Source organism: Ciconia boyciana, chromosome 14 (assembly GCF_034638445.1).
Source record: "Ciconia boyciana chromosome 14, ASM3463844v1, whole genome shotgun sequence".
NCBI classification, from domain to species: Eukaryota; Metazoa; Chordata; class Aves; order Ciconiiformes; family Ciconiidae; genus Ciconia; species Ciconia boyciana.
The window spans coordinates 4,108,907-4,132,688 of record NC_132947.1 but is presented as its reverse complement, the minus strand read 5'-3'; the positions used below and the strand labels follow the sequence as shown (position 1 = coordinate 4,132,688).

The 23,782-nt window shown below is 53.4% G+C and overlaps 1 protein-coding gene across 3 annotated transcripts in view; it reads right to left on the bottom strand.

The window, feature by feature from the left end:
- LAMA5 (laminin subunit alpha 5) overlaps positions 1-23,782 on the bottom strand; it is a 96,688-nt gene that overhangs the window by 13,007 nt on the left and 59,899 nt on the right. Inside the window, exons 16-51 of one of the 3 annotated variants that reach the window (XM_072878768.1) lie at positions 22,305-22,442; positions 22,040-22,092; positions 21,749-21,848; positions 21,181-21,233; positions 20,662-20,767; positions 19,837-19,936; positions 19,481-19,637; positions 17,621-17,759; positions 14,648-14,790; positions 14,440-14,546; positions 13,549-13,702; positions 13,026-13,186; positions 12,335-12,443; positions 11,708-11,805; positions 10,962-11,163; positions 10,403-10,529; positions 10,070-10,209; positions 9,137-9,252; positions 8,645-8,856; positions 8,207-8,411; positions 7,838-7,982; positions 7,118-7,258; positions 6,556-6,717; positions 6,273-6,374; positions 6,104-6,187; positions 5,613-5,843; positions 4,916-5,029; positions 4,502-4,629; positions 4,179-4,259; positions 3,516-3,730; positions 2,860-2,960; positions 2,198-2,378; positions 1,780-1,923; positions 1,545-1,696; positions 1,358-1,468; positions 203-314 (exon numbers count right to left, since the gene is read on the bottom strand). In XM_072878768.1, the coding sequence (XP_072734869.1) occupies positions 203-314; positions 1,358-1,468; positions 1,545-1,696; positions 1,780-1,923; positions 2,198-2,378; positions 2,860-2,960; positions 3,516-3,730; positions 4,179-4,259; positions 4,502-4,629; positions 4,916-5,029; positions 5,613-5,843; positions 6,104-6,187; positions 6,273-6,374; positions 6,556-6,717; positions 7,118-7,258; positions 7,838-7,982; positions 8,207-8,411; positions 8,645-8,856; positions 9,137-9,252; positions 10,070-10,209; positions 10,403-10,529; positions 10,962-11,163; positions 11,708-11,805; positions 12,335-12,443; positions 13,026-13,186; positions 13,549-13,702; positions 14,440-14,546; positions 14,648-14,790; positions 17,621-17,759; positions 19,481-19,637; positions 19,837-19,936; positions 20,662-20,767; positions 21,181-21,233; positions 21,749-21,848; positions 22,040-22,092; positions 22,305-22,442 (4,824 nt within the window). Of the gene's footprint in view, positions 1-202; positions 315-1,357; positions 1,469-1,544; positions 1,697-1,779; positions 1,924-2,197; positions 2,379-2,859; positions 2,961-3,515; positions 3,731-4,178; positions 4,260-4,501; positions 4,630-4,915; positions 5,030-5,612; positions 5,844-6,103; positions 6,188-6,272; positions 6,375-6,555; positions 6,718-7,117; positions 7,259-7,837; positions 7,983-8,206; positions 8,412-8,644; positions 8,857-9,136; positions 9,253-10,069; positions 10,210-10,402; positions 10,530-10,961; positions 11,164-11,707; positions 11,806-12,334; positions 12,444-13,025; positions 13,187-13,548; positions 13,703-14,439; positions 14,547-14,647; positions 14,791-17,202; positions 17,333-17,620; positions 17,760-19,480; positions 19,638-19,836; positions 19,937-20,661; positions 20,768-21,180; positions 21,234-21,748; positions 21,849-22,039; positions 22,093-22,304; positions 22,443-23,782 lie in introns of all 3 variants that reach the window. The other 2 variants (XM_072878769.1, XM_072878770.1) reach the window with 2 other exon arrangements.

Here is a 23,782-nt window from a genome sequence, read left to right as displayed (position 1 = left end):
TTTAGCCAAGCAGCTGGGACTCACAATAAACCTGGTCTACCTGAACAGCCAGAATTCTGCAGGGATCTCCATTTAATTTGTATTTCCCCTTGTTTTCTCCACAGCTCTTTCTAAGTGATGCAGTGCTCAGTGCTGTTTGAAAGCAAGAGCGTGGCATTCCCAGCAGGAAAAACCCACAAAGCAGAGACCTTTCTTTACGTACCTGCAATGCCTTTCTGAACGCTTTGGATATTTAGCAGGAGCTGCTCCCCCCTCTGGTAAGTCTCTCTTGTGTGCTGCTCAATCCTGTTTGCTTCTCTGTGAGTCATTCTCATCTACAACAAAAAACACTGGCTTAGCTGAAGTATGAAATCATGTTTTATGTGGTCTGTCAGCAGGAAAGATGTTCCCAAAAGGCACATAAGGCTTAGGAATGTGCAGTTTTTGAGGTCCTTGAACCATGTCTCCTCCAACAGACTGCCCTGTGCAACAGGCTGCCCTCCCCTACGATGCATTTAGTGATGGTCTTATTCAGCACCTTCAGAGAAGCACAAGCAATAAATGCAGCTCAAATGCAACAGGCTCTGGATCCTGAAACAGTCCCAAGACCACAGAGGACAGCACTGTCCTGCGCTCTTAACACAGGAAAAGCCCTGCAGCCTGGAGCCAGGCCCACCTGGGTCGTGACCAGGACACAAGAAGAGATGGAGGGCTGCAGTTTGGCCGTTCAGAGCGTAGACGTGCATAGATGTATGTATACACAGAGGCAGTTTGTCCATGCAGCTGCCCAGAGACATACATCATCAAATAGAGACTTTTCCCTCTCCCTTAGATTAGGAGCAGGCAGTTTATAAATCAAATCAAAATCTTGCTCAGTTTGTAAGTTCTCTGAAGACACAACTGGTGGTTTTTAGACTGTATATAGATTGCATCTTGCAAAAGGTGTTGCTGTACTGAGGCCTCCAAGGACTACTACAATAAAAAGGGTCAACTCATTTGCTGACAGGGCCCAGGCTCTCCTTGCCACATACATCCAGGATGGACCTGGACGTTTACATTCCTGCCTCGTATGCTTTTTCTATAAATTACATTTTATCGAATTTATTTTTACTGGTTAAAGTTGGAGCCACCTCAAAAGCAAGTAATAAATTAAGAAACACTCATGGATATCACAAGATGTTTAACAGCCCTCCAAGGGAGGAATGCAGGTAATCTAGCCTGAGCATCTAACGTAAGAGACCCCAACCCCCAAGCCTAGTGATGGCTGGGCAGGAGATCCATCCTGCCTGAACTAGGCTCCTCACAGCCTTCAAAGCCCTCATTTTAGGTAAAAGGAGGGATTCGTGCTCTGGCAAAGGAAGATGGAGAAATACCCTACTTTGTGCTGCAGTGCGTTTAGGTCCTGTGTAAGGTCCACGTTCTCATCCTCCAGCTCGTCAGCCCTTTGCCTGACCTTGCTCAAGGCTCTCTGGTACTCACGCAGCTGATTCTGGAAAAAAAGAGCCGAAATCAGGCCAACGGGTCAGGAAACATGGGCAGAAAGTGATGTTAAACCTTCCACGTACAGCAATAGTCGCCATAGTGCTGTTGAGACCGTGGAGGCGAGCCCAGGCAATGGAACTGGCGTTGAGGTTGACCAGCTGGCTGCGAATGGAGGGGAAGGACATCTCGATGCTCTGCAGATCCTCCAGCAGAAGCAGGACGCAGCTGTCGCACACTGCCAGGGGAACGGAGCGGTCAGCACAGGGCCCTTTCCCGAGGCTTCCCTCCCCTCTTTCCCCAGGACTCGAGGATACAGACCTTCACACCTCATGCTGTCTGGACCGTTTGCCACAGGGATCTCGTACTCGTGCACGCAGACGTCACACTGCTTTCCTGTCAGCCCGTTGGAGCAGGTGCACTCCCCAGTGCGCGGGTCGCAGGAGCCCCCTCTGCACTCGCACTCTGCCGAGTTTAACAACAGGGAAACGCCCGCGGCATCATTTTGTGCTGTTGCCACCCCGGAGGGAGGGGAAGGGGTGGTTTTATTCCAACTGTGCAAATTGCATCCCTGCTTATCTACATGCCACTGCTGGGGGTTTCCCTGTGCAACCTAGCAAGGTGCACAGGAACTCAGATAGCAGTCAGCTGTTTTCCACTTTTAACAATTCAATTAACACAGAACGCCTTGTCCCACTCCTCCACGTGTGGGACCCAGCACCCAGGAAGCAGGACTCACTTGTACAGCCACTCTCGCTGAAGCCCCAGTAGCCCGGGGCACACTGCTGGCAGCGTGAGCCGCTGACGCCAGGCAGGCAGCTGCACTGGCCCGTCTGTGCGTGGCAGCTGCTCCCCACAGCGCCGACGTCGCAGTCACACCTCCGGCAGCCAGAGCACCCCTCGAAGCCGTAGTACCCCTCCTAGGGAAAAGCAGAGCAGTGGGTGCCCCGTTCAGCAAGAAGGTACGCGTGCCTCCCTTCTGGTGCAGGCTGAGGCGATGTGGGACCCCAGTCTTGCTTTCTAGGAGTGTTTTGACCACCACAAAACTCGTATCAATGTGGCAAAGATGTGGAGCTGCAATAAAAGCCCAGACACATTCCAGCACCGCCCTGCAAACCTGCCCTTGCCCTGCAATGCCCATACTGGATGCATGCAGGGAAATGGGGTTTATACCCTCCAGGGTACCACATTACTGCCCAGGCTGCAGCTGAACGCTGCCTCCATCGCTTGCTGCCAGATCTTTAATAGGCTTTCACCATGCATAGGCAGATCATGCAAATCCAGTCTTAACCACCTGGCTGCCAGCACTGCTCTGCTCACAGGCCTTGGGACGACACACAGGGGCCGCCTTCGTCCCCGTGCTAAGAACAGGCACCATCGCAGTGTGCAGGCAGCCCTCACCTCGCAGCGGTCGCAGTGCTGGCCTGTCACCCCAGTCTTGCAGAAGCACTGGCCGGTTTGTGGATGGCACGACTCTGTCCCACAAGGCGAACAGTTGCACTCTGCAAGGGAAAAGTACGCCCAGTTATATGCCAAGGAGACTGCTCAGTCACTCACAAATGTTATTCCCGACAGGGAATCCTATTCTCCCTTATCTATCACAGTCAGAGCAAAGGCAGAGCCTCTCTCCTCTTGGATTTGCTCCTGCTGACAACTTGTTCCCATGACACCTGCCCAGGGCAGACCCCCTTTTGTGAGCTGCAATTTGGCTGCTGTTCTTCAGAGGGAGAGGAGCAGTGCTGGGAGTGGGCTGCACAAACCCATGCTCCCGAGGGACTGCCAGCACCGCTGCTGCAGGAGCCGCTCAGGGCAAGACTGTTCCAGCCTGGGTGTGGTTTGGTGGCTCGCATTCCGGGGTTATGGAGTTATGATGCTGGAGGCCAGGTTTTTGGAGTTGGTTTTTTTCTTATTATCACCTTTGGAGGATGCCTGCAACGTGTGCAACCAAGCGCGTGACTCATCGGGGCAACGCACAGCCTGGCTAAGGTGCTAAACACATCCACGGTCAGCCTGTCTGTCTTCCCCCATCCCCAGCGCTTGCTGCCTGCCCCACTCACGTGTGCAGTTCTTGGCTACCACTGCATCCCCATAGTAGCCAGGGGTGCAGACCTCGCACCGTGCGCCAGCCGTGTGGTGCATGCACCCCGTGCAGGCGCCTGTCAGGGAGTCGCAGCTGCTGAACAGCATGTTGGGATCCGTGTTCCCGCTGCAGTCGCAGGGCTGGCACGAGCTGCCAATCACCAAGGGATTGCCGTAGTATCCTGGGGCACACCTGGAGAAATATGGCAAGTTAAAACAGAGCCAGGCATTGGGGGGGGATCCCCACAGCTCATGCCTGCACCATGCTTGAGTCTTGTGCAATTATAATAGTGCGAGCATCCAACACTTGCACTGCTGCAACCCTCAGGGATCTCAAAGCACTTTGTGTTTTGCCTCACAGTACCCCAGAAAGGTGCCTTTATCACAGACTGCAAGTCAAGGCAAAGCACAGCTAAGTAATACACCCACGGTAACATAATATGTCAACAGTGGAGACAGCAACAGGGCATTTGCAGGCTGAAAAGGATTGAAAGAAATCCTGCCAGAGCAAAGCACATTGAGGGCAGAGCCAACCGTCTCCTTTGCAGTCCCTACTAGGACAACTTTACTTCTGCCACAGCAGTGGCTGCACGGGACTTGGGTGCGTATGGCCTCAGAAACATGGGTGCCATCACCCTTACCGCTCGCAGTTGGGTCCAGCGTAGCCGGGCTTGCAGAGGCACTGGGTGTTGGAGCCCTTGTGGACACAACCAACGGCAAAACTGAAACGACAAGGGGTGAACAGGAAGGTGCAGTTACCCCTGACATGGTGCCAGGAGAGCTAATCACTTGGTGTGGGCTGCTGGGGCCTTGGGTAAGAGGCCACGGACATGGTTTGGGGCCATGGACAAGGCTGGCATTGCGACACCCGCCAGTGCCAAGCCAGTGCCCTGGTGTGGCACAGCATGGTTCCCAGTGGTTAAACAGTGAGGCCAAACAGACAATCCCATCCAAGGGTACTTACTTGTTGGAGGCAACTGAAAGAGGGCACGGACATCCAACACACTGTAGGGGTTCTTCGTCAGAGTGGCTGCCCACATAGCCATCCTTGCATCGCTCACAGTGGTCTCCCTCCGTATTGTGCTGGCAGTTCTGCAAGGAAAAGGCAGGCTGCGGGCTCAGCACTGACAGCAAGAAACGGTGGGTTGCACAAAGAACTCCCCACCAGATATCTGGATGCTTCAGTCCTTCCTCTTTCCCAGAACTGTCTTTCACCCTAAGCTGACCCTAAGCGGGACCACCCCTGAAATGGCACATGCAGCTAATGCTCCAATTCAGGCACAGTCCTGCCAGCTCAGTTAGTATGTGAAGAGCTTTTTAATCACATGCTACAGATCTTATAACTCCAAAATATCATGCTGCTTCACTGTTTACTTACAAGGCATATCCCAGAGCCCGGCAGGCACTGATCTGAGTGGCCGTTGCAATGACATGGGATGCATTTTCCCAGAAAGAGCCCCTTGGTGTCCCTGTAGTAACCTGGAGCACATTCCTGAGGACAGAGAAAAAGACAGAGATCTGAAAAACAGCCCAATACATTCAGGCAGAGCAAACAGACTAATATAGTTTCCATGACAGAATTCCCACAGGGTTGTACTGATGGAGAAGAGATTAAAAGCAACAACAAAGATTTTTTCAGTGCAGCTCCTTCCTGCTCCTCGTCAATAGGAGGTAATTGGCCAGACAGAAGGACTATTCCAAGGTACTGCATGCGCTTAATTTTGGTCTGCACCACCTGAATGATTTCTCCATCAAGCCTCTTCCAAGAGGGCAGATGCAGCTAACGCACCTCTCCCAGGTGCACTGTGTTGTGGCGGGAGGGGAGCCGGGCACGGGCTGCTGCAGGGGAGCCTGGGAGATGTTGTTCCTTCCTTCGGCACAACCTGAGCTGTAATTTCAACTGAAGCCCTCAGGGGCTGGCTTGGAAGCTGGTACTCTGGCACCACTGCTTTGCACAAACATCCAAACCCCCCGGCTGCCACCTACACCAAGCACGAGGGGTGGCCGAGACCCAAAAATGTGACTGTTTAACTCCCCTCTGCCTGGAGCAGCAGCACTTCTGCTTTCACCCTTACCTGGCACGAGTCCCCCTGGTAGTTAGCTGGGCAAAAGCACAGTTCCACGTTACTGGCGCGAATGCCCGTAGCTGTATCTGTTGCAATCTCCAGGACCACGTGGCGCAGGGACACGGAGGAAGAGAGCTGGGAGAAGAGCGCCCGGATCTGCAGCTGTTCCAGGTTTGCCAGCACCATCATGAGCTCTTCTCTAGACACAGGGTTGTGTGTCTCTGTGTGCCTGAAGTTACCCTAGTGGGAGAAGACCTGTCATTACTGGCAGGAAGCACAGACACCTGAACATCCACAGCCCAGCCTTCATTTCCCTGTTGCCGAGATATCTCCCCTTTGCACAGGCAAAAGAGCCCCTGCATGTTCACCGTCAGTTCTACTGCAATAGGCAGCACCTAAAATACTGAGCTCAAAGCAACTGTCCCTTCTCTGTGCCAGTCTTGTCCTTTCAGTAGCATCTGAGCACTTAACTTGGTATACACTTGTGTGTGCAAACTCACCTCTACCAGCTGCAGCTGGCCTTCATGTACCTCCCCTGGGGAAGGGTAGGTGCCTTCCAGAAACATGATGCTCATCTGATTTCCCTGGGAAAAGCAAGGAAGGTGTCAGTCACCACCTGATCCTGCTCAGGCATTAGCAAGAGGCACCAGGGAATTTCTCGGGCTGCACCTTTAGGATCACATCCGGGCGGGACTCCATGGGAATGAACACATCACCCCTCCGTGGGTCGGAGTGAAGCTCATAGCGCAAGTGCCCACCGTAGGAAGACACCTAAGGGAGAGCCAAATTGCACGTGGTGCTGTGAGTCCACACCACTGAGCTGGGTCAGAGCTGTCCATGTTCAACCAGAGCATGAGCAATGCTTGCATGTCAGTGGGCATGCTGCCGGCACACGTGTTGGTGGGGTCAGGGACGTACACGACTGCTGGTCCAGCTGCCACTGTACTCTTACCCGGTCCCCGAGGTAGGAGCTGGGTGCAACCCAGTAGAGCTCCTGGTAAGCATCCGGGAGGTTCTTGAGATCAGCGTGGAGGAGCTGCTCCCGCAGGCTCAGAGTCGTCGGCACCTCCTGGCGGTCGCTGCTCAGCAAGAGCCACCCATTCATGTCGACGAACTGTGGGGGAAGAGCAACCGTAGATGATCTGCTGGAGCTACAGAACGTATTCGGGTGCTGACGCTTCAGAAGAGTGAGTCCCACAGCAGCAGAAAGGATGATAACAGGCTCATAACCTCACATGCATCCTGATGAAGCCACTGGAAAGCTGAGCACCACCCCTGCCTCCCCCATGGCCCAGTCCCCCCACGCCATGACTTTCTACCCTGTGAGACCCCAGAGACCGGGAAAAGGGGTTGGAAGTGGGAGATGGGCACAGGGAGACAAAGGTAACCCTCCTCACAGCGTATCTTCCAGAGGGGTAGGATTAATGCAGGACAGAGACCCGAGGGCAGCAGGGAGCCAGGCAGACAGGAACAAAACTGAACTGCAGGCTCTGGTGGCCCCTGGCCCCTCTCACCTCAGCTCGGTGCTTCTCAGCACCGCGGCAGCGATCGGTCGCACCAAAGCAGAAACATTTGGTGCAGCCCTTGGGGTTGCTGGCATCCAAAGAAAATGTCCCCAGACGGCACTGGTCACACCTTGGGCCCTCCACGTTTTCCTGGAAGACAAGCAAACTCAACAGTGTCAGCAGCTCCTCGCGAGATCTTAGTGGAGGACAGACACGGCCGTATGAGGGATCAAAGTACAATGATGTGATGCTGAAAGATGATTAAGCGGTCCCTGAACAGATTTTGCTTGCACACCACCCATCAAACATTAAATTCACCTGGAGAAAGCACTTGTGAACGCTGCAAAGGAGCTGGAGCAGGTAGCTCAGCAGCAGTTTAGGTGACTCTGTCATCACACAGAAACAGGAGTCGTCAACAGGGCTGACAGCTTTACTACAACAGGCTCTGACACGGGGCTGGACTCAGGCTGCCTGTCTCCCCAGTGACAGCCCAAAGTAGGCCTTCATGGCCAGGAAAGACGGGAAGGAGTCTTTCAGGGTGCTCTGAACCCACCACCACATGGGGCAGGCTGGCTGCAGCTCAGCACGCAGGCGTTCTCCTTCTCAAGCCCTGCTCCCTCCCGGCATGCCAGACACCCACAGCCCTCCTAGGCTGAACCAGCTGTATGGCCAGAGCAGGAGAGTTGAGCCAAGCAGAAACACACCGCGTGAAGGCATCAAAGGACTGACCTTGCAGTGACACTGCCCCGTGACGGGGTCGCACACACTCGCTTTGGTGCCAGCCTGGTGGCAGTCACACCGCCGGCAGTTGGGGTAGTGGTAGAAGCCAGGGGCACAGAGGTCACACTGTCGCCCTATGATATTGGGCTTGCACCTGGATGGGATACAAGAGCCGCATTAGAAACCTCTGCCTTGTGCTGCTGTGCGGGGAGCAGCCAGGCTTTCAGAGCTTCCCCCACACTGGCAGGGACACAGCGCTGACGAGGATTTCCCCATCCTGCACGTTTCCTCCCTGCAACCTGCTGATGAGTCCCATCACTCCAGCAGGGACTGGGGATGCTGCGAGACATGCCCTGCACCGGGACAGGGCTCTCTCACCTGCACTGCCCACTGTCCACGTCGCAGCCCGGCTCCGTCAGCTCCTGCACGCCGGGCCGAGAACAATTGCAGTCCTCGCAGCCGATGAGGGGGTGGCAGCCGAAGGTCTGGGGCTCGCAGACAACACACTCTGGCTTCAGGGTGTGCGGGGGGCAGATGCACTGCCCCGTCACTTCATCACAGAGACGTGTCCCGCAGTTGCAGGCTGGAAGGGGCAGAAATGGGACTGTGTTTGGGGGAGCAAGACCCAGGCAGCCCAAGGAGAGCACGAGGCAATGGATGCAGAGCTCAACTGCTCTGAGGGCATCTGGGCTGTTTTCATGCAAGTGGAGCCATTACAGGGCTGGAAAATGCAGCCATTTCCCAAATCAGCCTCAGCCCTGTAAGAGGCAAAACAGCAAGCGCTGGGAAAGCAGAGCAGGAGACGGGACAACTCACGCCTGCAGTTGGGGAAGCCCCAGTAGCCGGTGGCACAGCGGGAGCACTCTCGCCCGATGACGTTGGACTTGCAAGGACACTGCCCACCAAAGGGCTCGCACTGGCTGCCCCGCGCCCCTGCCTCGTGGCACCGGCAGGACTGCGCCCCGTTGTTGTAGAAGAGGGAGAGCGAGATGGCAGAGTCGCGGCAGAACCTTGATGACGTGCTGGGGCTGCAGGGGAATGCAGGAGGAATCACCTTGACGCACACCCCGACAGCCTCCCTACCACCCCAAAATCCAACAGGATCTCCTACAGCAATGGGTACTGAATTAGCAGGAGGGAGAGCCCGTGACACTGAGAACCCACAAATACCCACAGGTTTGGTCATTAGATAAGGAAAACCTTAACCAGGTCCCTCCCCTACCACACATGAAGGGAATGGGTCTTTGCTCCCTGAGGAGTGTGCAGCCTGCAGACAGCAAAGCAGCCACCCAAAGCCAAGGGTCTCACTTAATGTAGAAGCTGTTGATGCCACAGCTGCTGATGAATTCATAGGACTTGTCCAGGGGTTCCTCCTGCAAGTACTGAGAGCTGTAGCTGTCCTCAGGCACCACAAGGATGTAATCCTGCAAAGCAAGGACAAGATGGGTGAGCCAGGCTCCTTAGCTGAGCCAGACAGATGCAGTCCAAAATGAGCTCACTCAAAATGCACCTTTAACTTCTCATCAGCTCATTCCTTGCTGGGACAGAATATAGCACACAAAGTGCCTGAGTACTGAAAAGACCAGGGATCACCTCTCCATTGAGGTCTGTCCACCAGGGTTCATCTACTTTAATGCTCCACGTGAGAGGGGGTCCAAATTCACTGGAGTGAAAAAAGGCAGAATACCCCAAAAGGGCAGCACTGGCTGTGCTTCAGCACAGAGGCAGGCAGTCACCGTCATCTCAAACTCCTAGACATGAAGGCACCTGGGTTCCAATTCTGTCTTTCAACCATTTATCCAAATTTTGGTCAATCTTCTAGTCCTGTTGCCTGAGCATAACAAGGGCTACCTGCTCCCATGATGAGACCTGCCTGGACAAATAATGCTATACAGGTGCAAAAATATTACTGGGGTACAAATAAGGCTTATTCTGGATTATCACAAGCTATGTATGCAAAGCAACAGCTTCCATATATGCCTTGCTTTGGTATTAAAACCACACAGTGAAGGATAATTGTCATATACAGACCCTGTCTCTGTGAATCCTGCCCTCAATTCTACACCACTAAGGTTGGAGATTGCAACTTCCTAGGGTAGTTCAGAAACGGAGTAATGGTGGGAAACATTCCTGTGGCCACACAGTGACAAAAATCCCCAAGAACAAACTCCAGCCCTGCTGGAGCCATGTGGCTGGAGCCTGGTCCAGCATGGCCCAGGAGCTTCCTGGAGAGAGGCTCACCAGCCACAGCTGCTTGCCCTCCGGCACTCGAACAACCACAGTCAGATCATTATCGGTAACATCCAGGATAATCTGGTCCTCGGAAACTACCAGGCTCCGGCACCCGTAGCCATGCGGGCAGAAAGTAGCATTGGTCTGACCTGAAAAGACAACAAACCTATTGGTCCCACATTTCCCTTGCAGTCCCCATCACACCCTCCCAGTTTGGAAGAGATAAGTCAGTCTCGCTTCATCTTTGCACTCCTTAGCGAACCCACAGTTATCCTCTGGCATCAAAAACTTTCCAAGGCTTCTGCCTACTAGCAGCTTCCCCCAGGTCCCCGCTCTTCTTACCTTGCCAGATGCGCCCACCGTTGATTAACACTTCCACAGGGAAGGTGGGATGGTTGGGCTGGTAGTAGTGTAGGATGAAAGCGTAGCGTCCCAGGGTCTGGATCCGGCTGTTAAACACAACAGCAGCCTGGCCCGGAACAGCAGAACAAAGAGACAAAACCCCACATCTGATGCCTGCACTCACAGCTGGGATATTTTTTATTATTGCATAAATTTGTGCTCTTCTTGCACAGCTGTCAGGTTACAGACTGTCAGGTCTTGAGACTTTTGGTGAATCGAGCCCTCATGTCTCCACACTCCCACCACTAACAGTGCCACCTGCAAAGCTTTTCCTGGGAGCCCAGAGAACCAAGCAGGGTTGGATGAAGCTAAGACAGGAAAGTCCATGGGAATTACAGGTTCAGGGACAAGTTTAAAGTCCAAATTACATTCTGAAAATGCTAATTGCTAAATCGCTAATTGCTAAAGCTACTCAACAGAGAAGGAAAATTTCTCCCTGCCCCAGGTGTCCAGTGTCACAGCACCAGCAAAGCAGCCCAGCCCACACCCATGCCACTACCTGCAGTGGTTGCAGGAGGATGAGCTCTGCGGCAGGGTCCACCGCCGTGGGAGGCTGAGGTGCAGGCTCCACCGGGACCCCAGCTAGAGCCACATGAACAGCCTGAGCCAGGGGGACGTCAGGGGCAATGGGCAGAGCCTGGCCCCCCTCCAAAACGATCGACTGAGAAAGCTTCAGGAACCTTGAGGGAACACAGGAGCTGCTGCAAAACAAGGAGAAAATGGGATGTAAAGATCTCTGACAAGGAGAGAGAGAGGCTATGGGGTCCTGGCAGCAGAAGCATGCCCTGTAACACCTGGCAGATTACGAAGCGTGCCTGCTGAAGGAGAGCCTTCTACCAGGACCCCTGGGGCTCTGGGACACGGGCTCAGCAGGAAGAACAGGAACCTTGCACAGGCTAATTCCTGTCCAAGTATCGATTCAAAGCAGCATCACGAATTCAGATACAGTGAATGTCTCTTGCTGTATGTGAGCAAGCACAGGAAAGCCTATTCAGGATGACACTTGAGTGTCTGCTACAGGAGGCAGTGTGGTGTTTAGGTAAAGGACCAGCAGCCTGACTTCCAGTCCTTACTCCATTGCTGCCTGCTCGGTGGACATGGGCAAGGCTCTTTGCCTCAGCCACAGATTTCCTTCTCCTGTGCCAAGAACTGAAAAGGCTCCAAACCTGAGGGAAGTGGGGGAAGCAACTGCTTTTGGAAACAGCCACATTCATGCTAAAACCTTGAGGGACCTGAGACACTTACCTGTTGGATGAGAATGTGCCGTGGACGCTGATGCAATGCACCTTCGGCTCAATAAACTCTATGGTGAACTGTGCCGCCGGTATGAGGTACACTTTGTGCTGTCGGACGTGAAAGAGAGAGACACACCCGGTTACATGACAGCCTCTGCCACTGGGAGCCTGCAGCAGTTTGTGTGCCCACCAGTGATCAGGCTGACCACACTAAGCACCTCCTTAGCAGTCACTTCAGCTAATGCATGGCAGGTCACACCTCTGTTCACTGCCCCTTCTTCCTTGGCACAAGCCCTAAGGCGTTTAGGAGCTCCAGATATTTATGGGATTCTTCTAGCCTTGGCTAAGCAACTGTGAACACCTTCAAGGTAAAATAGGAAAAGGCACTGCCACACTGCTGCAGAGCTCCCTCTGCAAACAGCAGCAGCTTCTCCCTGTCTTCTCCCAAATCCCAGTCCCATGATCTACTTCAAAACACACCACTGACCACGTTTCTCCACCTTGGACTGCTCATGGCACAGACTAAGACCTAGTATCCAGTCCAAACAGGACTAGAAAACTCTTCTACAGGCTAGGTACCACTTCTGCCTCTCCTCCTTGCAACCTGCCAACAGAGCTGCCCTCGCAGGGAGCCTACCAGGAAGAAGTCAGCCAGATCGGAGGTGAACCGAATGGTGGCCTCTGAGGTAAGTTCAAAAGTTGCCACGCGGCTCTGGGAATCTACAGCAATCCCTCGACAAAGGAAACTGTAAGAGAAACAAAGATTTTGAAGCCAACCTTGAGCAGGGTCATGACCCATTTCTTGTCTTGCCAGCTATTTGTCCTGAAGGTATTTATATAAAGTCCCTGTAAATCTTTTGATGCCTTTTCTGGCAAGTCATAAGAGTGAAGTTTCCCAAGGACACCCCAGACATTTGTTTCCTATTGCAACGGTTGCAGTCTGAAGTCAGACACTTTTACAGTACGGGACAGGGTTTGACCCGCACCAACAGCTTCAGTAAACCTGCCCAATAGGCCATTCTCTAAATCAGGGCCCCTACCAATGCACCCAGCTGTAAACAGGAGCAACAGATTATCTCCTGGGAGAGTCATTACAGGACTACAATGGCACAGGCAGCGTGCCAGGGATGCCATGTATTTCCCAGGGATGGACAGTCACTAAAATCCATGTCCAGCTAGAATGAGTTTGGACATACACAGCTCAGATATACAACACTGAGGCATTGCTTTGTTCATGTGATAAAGCAGAAAAAGCTCAAGTGGGGGGGCCTGTCCTTGCCATGTTGAAGGAAGACTGAACCCCTTCTCCATCTCAGAGCTGACCATACCTGTAGACACACGGGTAGAAGAGGAACGTAGCCTGCTGCATGGCTAAGTGTGGCGAGCTCACAGCAATGCCCACCACCTGCAAAGCATTGGTGTTGGCATACTCCACCACCAACACATATTTCCCAGGCTGGGCAATAGGCAGGGAGAGTTGGACTTCCACCTGGAGGACAGAGAGACAAATGAGCGAGGGTCTCCTGTCCCACTCCCCATAGTGAGCATGTTCAGGATGCCTGTGCTACAAACCACCCTCCTCTACAGCTGAGGGGACAACGGGCCACCTCTTACCATATACCACATGTGTCCTTGCAAGCCCTTTGCACGTGAGACACTGCTTTTGGGTGCCTTGAACAACAGGGCATGCAAGTACACCGCTGCAAAACTGATGGGGCAGCAGGGGGGGTGTACATGTGTGCAAAGCCCTTCTGCTAACCTGCCTGGGTGTATGTAAAGCACCAGATGGTGGGAGCAGAGGGATGAGTGCCGCAGTGCCCATGCGAGGGATGAAACAGAAGTGCCACTCACATCACTGCCGCTGCATGTCGCCATCCGGGGATGGGAGGGGGTGAGCTGCTCTGTGGGACACGCTCTGGGTAACCGGTTGTCCAGCCTGCACACTGCATCCACCCCTGACGCAGCAGGGAAGCCGTCCAGAGACAGGTACTTATATAAGAGGCAGCTAAAAACATTAAGAAAAAAATTGCAAAGTATGGTTGTTACATCCCTATTGGTAAGAGTTAAGAGCACCCACGCAGCCTGATCCCAGCAAGATTTGCAAAAGGCTTTGGTCCAACACAAAGGCTCCACTGCCCCCAAAGGAACATCTCTGGTTAGTGTGGAGCAAGAGATTCTGTATTATAGGACCCATGATGGCAGTAACAACAAAAAGCTTCTCCCCTTGCAATGTGCTTTATCCTGGGGACCATTGCTATAGTGAAGGGGACAACTGGTGTCCAGAGCCCAACCAGCCTTCCTGCCAAGATGGACAGAGAGGTCCTGGGCACAGCAAGCAGATGCACTGAGATGCTCTAAGCCCTGCCAGACTCTGCCCATTCATTTTAAATAGTCCAGCAAGACGTAACTCATTGTAGCCATTTTCCAGGGCTGCTGACTAACATACAACCTGGCACTGGGAACCCAGCCTAGCAGAGGAGAGGGCTAGGGTCTTACTGGGTGAGTTAGCCCTCCGTGTCCATGGAACACACAGACTGACTGTGCCATGGATGAGGAGATCCGTGCATTGGCTTTCTGGGACAGCGCAGGTTCAGCGGGCTTTATCAACCACGGCAAGGTGCTCCACTAAGCAGCTTTATTGTATCCAGATGCCCCCAGAGCGTGGACTGTATATACTTCTTAACCCTAGGCCAAGAGGAGCTGAGCAGGTCCCCCACAGCACAAATACATGGAGATCCTTACTTCTGGGTGGCTTGTTCTGGGGCTGGCTGGTAGGTACATGGCTCCGTGACCTTCAGCTGCAGTATTGGAGCTTCATAGTACGAGCTGGGTAGCAAAACGAGATAGTCCTAGGAGGAGAGATGGGAGAGTTGGTTATGTTTGGGACACTTGCCCCCAGGGAGCTGCTGAAGCCCCCTGTGGTGGATGGAGCACGGGGGCTGGTCCTTACCAGCAGCACACCCTCTGCTTCAACAACCAGAGACCAGGTGTTGGGGTTGAGTACGAAGGGCTCCCCAAAGCTGTTCTGGGGGACGGTGACAAAGGCTGGCTCCGTGCTGGGAGCAAAGACAATCTGCTTGGTCTGCTCTGTACCTGGAGCGGGAGGGATGAGAGGCTGTGAAGGGAATGGGATGGAAAACCTGGGGCTGCAAATAGGAGGCTACACTCAGGGAAGCAGCTCTGTAGTGCAGCAGGGAGTCCCGGGCTCCTGCTCTCTTGGCGCTGCCGTAGCAGATGCACCACAATCCCACACTGTCCCATAACAGAGACATCCACTCTGGATCTGCTCAGTAGCTTAATAGGAGGGGGGGGAAAAAAAAAAATCACTGCAATCCATAATGCTAATCCACAGCTCTCACAGTGTGCTCTGCATCCCCGGACTGCAAAGCACGGAGTACTGCATGCCAAGGAGCGCTTTGCCGGCTAGAGAAGGAACTCATTTGTGAAGAATTTATTCTGAGACAGACAAAAAGAGTTGCCCAGCTACGTTCTTCCTCAGGGTTATTCTGACCCCAGCTCCACAGGCGAGATACCTGTCTTCTGGCAAACTCTCAGACCCCCAAGCTGTACTCCTGTCTTTCTTGCCAGCCACAGACTCTGCACCTGAGATTTAGACATTAATTTTAACTGACAGGACAGAACGGGTTTAAGGCCTGATCCTGCTGCTGTTGAGCAGCTCCTTGGCTCAGCTGACACAGTCGCATAACCTTTGCATTCATTAACTTTGGATGCAATAACGATACAGCACGTAGAAGCAGACTGTCTGCCTGTCTAGCAGTCTCAGGAGGGTTTTGAAGAGCATGGGTGAGAGGGATTCACCGAGTACGGCTGCATGGTGAGCAGATGAGATGAAGAAGGAAGTGGGGAATGCGGCACGCTGACTATCCTGGTGTGATACGTGGGCATCAAGGCATAACGAAGAGAGCCAGAAGCTAAAGCAAGGGCTTATGCTACTGCTGGGATGGGTCAGCCCCTTCCCATGTGTGCTAGCTCTGTGACATGCCTGGCATCAGCTGAGGCCAAGCCCTCGCTTTCTCGGACGGGAAGCAGAAGTGAGGATGCAAGGAATGAAGAGATTTCCCTGAACAGGCAATGGGATAGATTTCTGGACAAGCTGAAGTTTCACATCCCTTTGATACGATACACAATTCAAACTGAGATGGCTTCCGGAGGTGGGGTGGGAGAAACTGGTCTGCAAATCATTGGAAAAGGCTTCCCTTTTGCAAGCCACATCTTCCAACTTTTCTTCTTTCCAGGCTGCTTGTCCTTTATCATGTGAAGGCCATTCCACTTGAGCAGAGGGTGGCTCAGCATTTCTGAAGCCGATCTGGCCTATCAAGGAAACTGCCCTCCTGGGTTCCATTGCTGGTGTGTCAGTCTGGCAGCTTGCCTTCAGCACTAGAAAAATCAAATGTTGCTTCTGAGCAAGGAGGGAAGCACGTTATAAGGCAAATGAGCTCTGCTGCTGGATAAGACAGATTGAATGCTTCCTGACCTTTGGTGGGATCCTAAGGCATTAGCATGGCTTATGCTTCTCTTGTCTTTCTGCTGCGTAATATGACTGGCCATAAAAATAACCAGCTGTTTTCCCCTCAAAAAAAAGTAGAATAATAATATCTTGGCATTTCAAACCATGCATATCACATCAAAGGCAAAACACCTTCTATGTCAATTCAAGACAGAGGAGAGAACTTCACGCACTGATAATTTAGGTAGCTGGTGTCGACAGCCTTGTGCTGTGCACGTATGGTCTGGAGAAAGAGCTTCAGCAGGACGATGTGGCTGTAGCATCAGAAGGGGTAAAATCCATCAGCCAACCACCCACCAGAGCACTTGCATGGCCTCAGGTCTGTCCCCATGCAGTCTTGCTCATATTAATTCCCAGAATATTTGTTGTCCAGCTCTCTAGGCTTGTTCAGCCATCTTTTGGTGGCTCTTCTTCTTCTCCAGCAGCTCATGGCTTGATGAGAACACATTGCACCAGAGTGCAATGCCTGTATAACACGTGCAATTCCACGCCACTTCCAAACCCCACACCATGTGTGAAGCCAGCAGCCTGCTCTGGGAGAAGTGCAAGGCAAGGGCAGGACTGCCCCATGAGGGCACCTGCAAAGTAAAACTGTGTCCAGCTGCTGAAGTTTGGCTCCAGTTCCCAGCACTTGGCCCATTCTGGTTTTGCGGAAACTCAGCTCGGTTCTGTCTGAGGCACTGGGGTGATCTTGTCCTATGCTGGAAAGGTTGTATTGAATTGTACAATAGCCTTATCTCACAGCAGCCTGGCTGGTAACAGTCCTCAGTGCGCAGCCCCAGGACTGGGGGCCAGCTTGGTGCTGCTTTGTTAAATAAAGGGGGCTGCAAACTCAAATCAGCCTTTCAACTGAAAGGGCAGGACTAATGGGTAAAGCCATATGGAAGTGTCTTCTGGAAAGGATGATGCAGGAGGTTGCCTGGGATGGGGAGGAGGTGGCGATGGTGCAGGGGAGCAGAGCAGTCTGGGATCCTTACCTCTCCTTCGTGGCTGATAAGCTGTAATTTTGCCATACACAGTGGCCCCTCCTGAATTAATATACCTCAGGATGACATGGAACAGATAGAGCTCTGCCTCCTTCACGTCTACAGTGACTCTGATTTTATTCTGCAAAAAGCAAAAAAGCACACGGGGCACACGTCACTGGGGGGCTAGCTCCTGGCCGCTCACCCACTCTGTGGGAGAGCCTTACCCGCCTGCCTACCTGCCTGCCTACCTGCCTCTCTTCCCCCTCCCTCGCCATCCCATGGCACGGCTCTGGCCGGCCACCTGAGACGGGCACACTTGGGATGGGCACACCTGGGACGGGCACACCTGGGGCAGGAGAAGGGGCAGAGGAGCAGTGTCGCAGCATGGGATGCTCTGAGTTAGTCTAGGAGTGAAAAATGCACTTACAGTTGCCACAAACATTAAACTTTCCTTCCTCAACGACCGAGACCCTCCCTTCCACACTGGCGGGCCCCCGGCTGACGTAGCGGAAGACGAGGCGGAAGAGGTCGGGGGAGGTCACATTGAGAGTCACCACTACCTTGGGCTGGTGGGAGAGAGAAAGGGGAGAGAAGCAGAGCACACCTTCAATTACCTCCACCGCCGAGAGCTACCAGCCCAAGCGCAACCGCTCGGCTCACTGCTCCCAAAGCAACATGCCACAGCGCAAGGAGACAAGCACACCAGCCCTACTGCACAGTCACGGCATGGACACCTCGTGACGCCGTCCCCTTCGGGGCCAGCCACCGAGGGAGCAACCTGCCTGCGGGAAGCGGGTGGAAAGGCTCTGGGAGATGCTCTGGCACAACAGGGTGGTTCGGCTATCCTGGGGCACACGCCATCCCAGAGGAAAGGTTTTAAGAAGTTCTTGCTTTTGTTATCGCATGTTGCTTTTGGGCTTAGTGTGCCGTAATCAGCCAGCAGGTACCAAACGCTGAAGCACCTGCCCTTGTGCTTATAGGGCTCTGCCCAGATGCCTATAGATAAGGCTGCAAATGGAGCTGGTGCCTCGTCCCCAGGAACCCGCAGCGCTAAGGACTAGTGGTGCTAAGGGAATGCGCCACTGAGGGAATGTGCCACTGATGGGTTCGTCAGCCCTCTGCCTGCCTGGACCATGTTCAGGAAGACTCCAGTTAAGCAGATGCTTATGTCCCACCCATTTCAAAGAGAGCTAAGCACCTGCTTAAATACCCTCCTGCCTACAGGGCAAAGCTGGGGTCTGCCCGGGGAGACTCCTAATGAGGGCTCTGTGGTCCTTGAAGCTCCAGTTACACAAATCTTCCCACTGGAGAGCCAACTGGAAGGATCTTGCAGAGAGGAAGCTACAGGTGAGACCTGCCAGCAGAAAGCCACGTGCTAGCCCTTCTGTCAAGGCCTATTTCTATCTCAAATGCCAACACTGGATGCAAAACAAAAGCCATGAGCTTGAGCATGAGCTCTATCCTTAAGCTTTAAGGCTGGGATTTTCTCAAGGGAACCTACAGGAGTTAGTTGCTTAGCTCCTACCTACAAATTCAACGGGAAATGGCTAACACATTTGGCCCCTCTGTTATTTTACCTAGGCATGAAAAAGTGAAGAAAACTGAAAGTACACGCACCAGAATAAGGAACATCTTACATGGGACAAGACTATCAGAGAATTGCTGCCCTGCATCCCATCCCCAAACACACACACAGGCAACACTTCCGCAGGGGCCATGCAGAAGAATCCAGCGAGGAGAAAAAAGGGTCAACAGATGAAAAAGCTTAACTCCTAGGGCTTAGGCAACTCCAGGTTAGTGTAAACCATTGTTACAGCAAACCTTCTAACAGCAAGAGCAGAGGCAGAATGGTAACAAGAGGTCCAAGCTGAACATGGCAGCTAAGGAGGAGCTAAGTTATTTTTGGAAAAGGGAGGGAAGGTTACGCAGAGAGTTGCAGGAAAGAGCAGAGTCAGATGAAAGAGCCGCAAGGAAACCCAGAGACAGTGTTTATAGACATCCCTGTAAGTAATCACCAAGCTACCACCTTTGTCTAACTGGATTAGGATGTCAGGGGATTCCCAATTTAGGATCTTTCCCCTCATCCGTCCATGCTGCCCCCAGCACTACAGGAAATATCTGTGCAAACAGGCTATATATACACTGTGCTGTTTATGTTGGCCATCATGTGACTTCGGGGGTTTGAGAAGCACTTGGGGTGAAAGATGCGTGCCAAAAGCACGTCAGTCCTCCACTGGCCGCATCCTCCCCAGGGGGAGCTGGGCTGGGATGGAGACACCAGGCGTACCTGGATGGAGGACATCTGTGCGTATCCTCGCCAGCTGAAGCCCTCAAACTCCAAGGGGTTATAGCCGAACCGCACAGCCCGCCCGGCCGGCGTGGTGCCTTCCTCCAGCTCAAATTTCAAGTGGTGAAGGTCAGGGAAATAATGGTCCCGTGCAGGTCTGGGGAAGAGAGGGAGCACCGTTACCTGCTGGGCTACCTGGAGGGAGAGGCAAGAGGACACCTCTGCCAGGCACGCAGCTGATGTGGCAGCAGCCCAGACAATGAGGTCCCCATCCTCGCGGTGGCCGAGGACACCATTCCCGAGGGAGCGAACAGAAGGCGCAGCACCCCAAGGTGCATCTCCCGCTAGCAGCTTACTGGGTGCAGGTGGGGCCGCGTGTGCTCTGCCGGCAGCGACAGGCTCCGCTCCGCTCCTCGCAGGATGGCCCCAGGGACCCGCCGACGTCGCACTGGCAGCCTGCGGGCAGGAAGTGCCTGTTTACATTCCCGCCACATTAATGAGCTCCTGGTCACTAATCAAAGGCGCGCCCCAGTGGGTGAGGAGGCTGGGGCCGCTATTTTTATTCCATTGTATCCATTTTCATATTGGCCCCGGCCCCACTTGGATCCACTCCTCTTCCACCTCAGCGCCGAGCTATTTCCAGACAGCTGACGGCTGCGGGAGGAACAAGGTCTGCAAACCCTCATGGCTGGGTGCCCCAGCCCTGCCGCCAGCAGCAGCCTTGCTCCCTCTTCCCAGCCCTGCCAGGAGTGCGTGGGCAGGCTGAGAGCAGCCGGATCTCATCTTTCCCTGCTTCCCATGGGCATGATGGGAGAGCAGCCAACCCCACATGTCCATGCCCACCTGCTCCCAACAGGAGGAAGGGGTAGAGCTGCAAGGACATGGCCAGTGGTTAAAACACAACAGTTTCTGGCACCCAAGGGGACACCTTTCCTGGCCTTTCATTCTCCAACCTGATGGACCTGTGCCCGGTGGTGGCAAAAGCATCAACTCAGGTCTCCAGATCCACGGCAAAACCCAGCCCCTGCTCTGGGCCATGGTATGATCAAAAGCAAGAGGGGGAACATCTCCTGCCCCTTCTGTCCAAGGCCAACAGTCTGTTGGTACATGCAGAGCCACTTGCTCCAGGGTCAGCTCTTGTGGCCACCCTCCCTCCCCAACACATCACGAAGGGGGCTCACCTTGGCAGCCAAAGTAATTTGCGTTCTCCATATTGAAGTAGCCGTCTTTGCACGCCGAGCAGAACTGGCCACAGACGTTCGGTTTGCAGAAACACTGCCCATCGCCCTAGGAGAGAAGCAGGCATGGAAGTTCATTCCCTCCCATTGCTCGTCACGGCAAAGCCGCTCCTCAGTTATTTGGGTCCTAGTCTGAGACACTGGAGAAGCATTTTGAGTTTCATGCTCTACACTGCTTCCTGTGTGTGGGTGGGCCAGATAAGGGCCAGATAAGTTAAATTACCCAACAATGCAGGCAAACAAAAATCCAGGCATCCTGGGCCAGACCCAGAAATATTTAGGTGCCTTATTTATGACAGGTCTTAATCCTATGTTCTCATGCAAGCCCAGATTATGGTGCAACCTTTGAGAGCTCAGCGTCAGGACAGGCCTCTCCAGCAGCTGCTGGGAGAGACGGAACTGAAACACTCCCAACACAGCACATGCTCAGAGGTGCCTGGAGGCAGAGAGGAGCAAACCCACCTGCTGGCACTCCGCGATTCCGCTGATGGTGCCCTTCGTGTCACACTTGCAGCCTGGAGAGAGGAAGATGAACAAGAAAGCCAGAAGATCAATCAGCCCCTGAGAAGAAGCCTGATGGGGGACAGTACCCACCACACCAGAGGACACCGGCTGGGATAAGAGATGCTGGGAAGTGGTCAAGTAGAGGGTACCGCTGCACAAAGGCTCTCTTTTAATTTTGGACAGTTACTGTTGAGGACACAACTACCAAAGACATTTGCCTTTTCTGCACATTTGACCATGAAAAATTAAGTCTGCAAAGTCTGCAGGGAGGACTAAGAATGACACAATTCATTGCACGAGCCCTGTGTTTCATCCCAAGCAAAAAGCTCCAGGCTCCAGTCTCTCCCCTCTTCAAGTGGGGGTTACCCAGACCACTCCAGCTTTGACATGTCACTTCAGGGTGAAGAAGGAAGGAAGGGTATCACTTCCATCCAGCAGTGACGGTCCCCACTGCCTTGGGTTTGGGTCTTGCACCATTACAGCACAGAGGGGACTTTTTGGGGCCATGCAAATGCCATTTCCTTACTCGTGCAGCCGTAGGGGTTCTCTGGAGTCAGGTTCCAGTATAAAGGCTTGCATCTGTCGCAAGCTGGGCCTTCAACGTACGCCCGACACGCGCAGGAGCCCTGGGGAAAGGGAGGGAGAGAAAAGAGCAGGTGAGAATTTGCAGCGCGGTGGCTGAACGTGGCATCTGCTGCTCTGGCGTGGGTAAGGGCTGCTTTCAGGCTGTGCTTAAGGAAGGACTTGGCCCAAAGTGAGTAAAAGTGGATCATATAAAAATGACCTGCAGGGGTTGGCAGGTTCATTTGATACTCACCGGGGCCAGCGAGGGATCTGCAGTTACCAACCCTGCTGGGTTACAGGAGCCCACTAGAAAAGAGAGGCACAAGGAGGGATTTATAAAGAGATAACTCACACCCCAGCTGTTCCTAAAGCGGGTTATTTCTTCCCTTGCAAAGCTCTTGGGGGATGATAAGCCCATTCCAACCCAAACTATTCTGTGATTCTGTGATTTACCGGCACTGCACCGCTGTGTCCCAAGACACCGGAGTCCCCCCCATCAGGGAGGAGAAGGAGGCTACCTTCGCAGTGCGGAAATCCATAGGCGCCCGGCACACAGCTATCGCAGCGCAGTCCCGTCACTTTGGGCCGGCAGCTGCACTGCCCCGTCTCCTGGTCGCAGGTGCTGTGCAGAGAGCCCTCCCGGGAGCACTGGCAAGCTGCAAAAGAGGGGAAAGCGACTGCTGGAGCTGTGGGGCACAGGGACTCCTGCATTCAAGGCTTCCCACCAACAACCTCTTTTGTCTGCCTGACCTTCACCACCATCAAAGCAGTCAGAAACATGGGTTATAAATAACATACACTTTCTTTGCTTTTGGTTAAAAACACCCCATCTTTTACGAAAAACAATAGAAGCTGCAATGTTTATCACACCTATTCATTTATGTGTATATTGGGAGGGAGGGAGAAGTTCTGGTTAAGGAAAAGGGGAACGTGTGATCTCATCCCCAAAAGGTCAGCAACCGGTGACAGATCAGATCCTACAAAAGCCCATTTGCACCCAAACACCTAAGAGCAGCGTTCAGCCATCAGGGTCTGCCCTGCGGACATCATGTGCAGTCAGCAGGCCAACACCACAGCCATGGCACTGCGGAGGGCGAGGGCAGGGCAATGGCTCTGCAGCTTCCTGCGTGACCTGCCTCCTGCGAACGCACGCAGAGACCCCGCTGCCCTATCGCATGAAAGGTCAAGCAAGCTGCCAGGGAGCTGCCCATGCCCTCCTCGCCCAGCCAGCACTCCTCAAACCCCTGCCAAAGGGGAAGTTTTAGGCTGACACCCCCAGACTGGCTAACAGCAAAACATTGTTCATAAAACAGATTAAATAAACTATTCAATAAACAGATTAAAAAAAAAAACATCGGGTTCTCCTCTGCTTTCCTCGCTGTAACTCCTCTACAGCTTTGCAATTTGGACACTGCTTTATGAGACAAAAAAAGAAAAGAAGTGACTACTGAACTCCTGCGAGACCATTTCACGTATGCCTCCAGCCTCTTCAAAGGCATATTGTCGGCATCAGCATTTGTGAGCAGCGCTCTGCCAGCTGGCCGCAACTCAGGCGTCTACATTTAGTATGGTGCAAGAGGGTGATGATGCTCTTTTGTTGCTTCAGGGAAATTGTATCACAGATTATTTTTTAACGAGCAGTAAATTCTTGCTGGGAGACATAAGAGTACATCTGGCTTCCAGTCGGGCTGCCAACAGGGAGGGAGATGGGGACACTCTGCCCAGGGCTGGGGAGGGCTAGTCAGAGTAGCTGGGGCCACCGGCACCTGTCACAGGCATTGCTTAGCCCTGGCACCAGCAGCTCTGCTCCAGGAGCGATGCAGTGCCCAGGGACGTGGATGCAAAGCTCTCACGCCATGCTGGCAGACACCCTGACTTTGGGGTTGACATGAAATCCCAAATCCTGATCCTCATTGCTCACCCTGTTGTACAACCGTACTCCTGTTGGTTTCAGCACAGTTGCTCCTCCTGTGCGTTGGCATGAACCAAGGTGGAG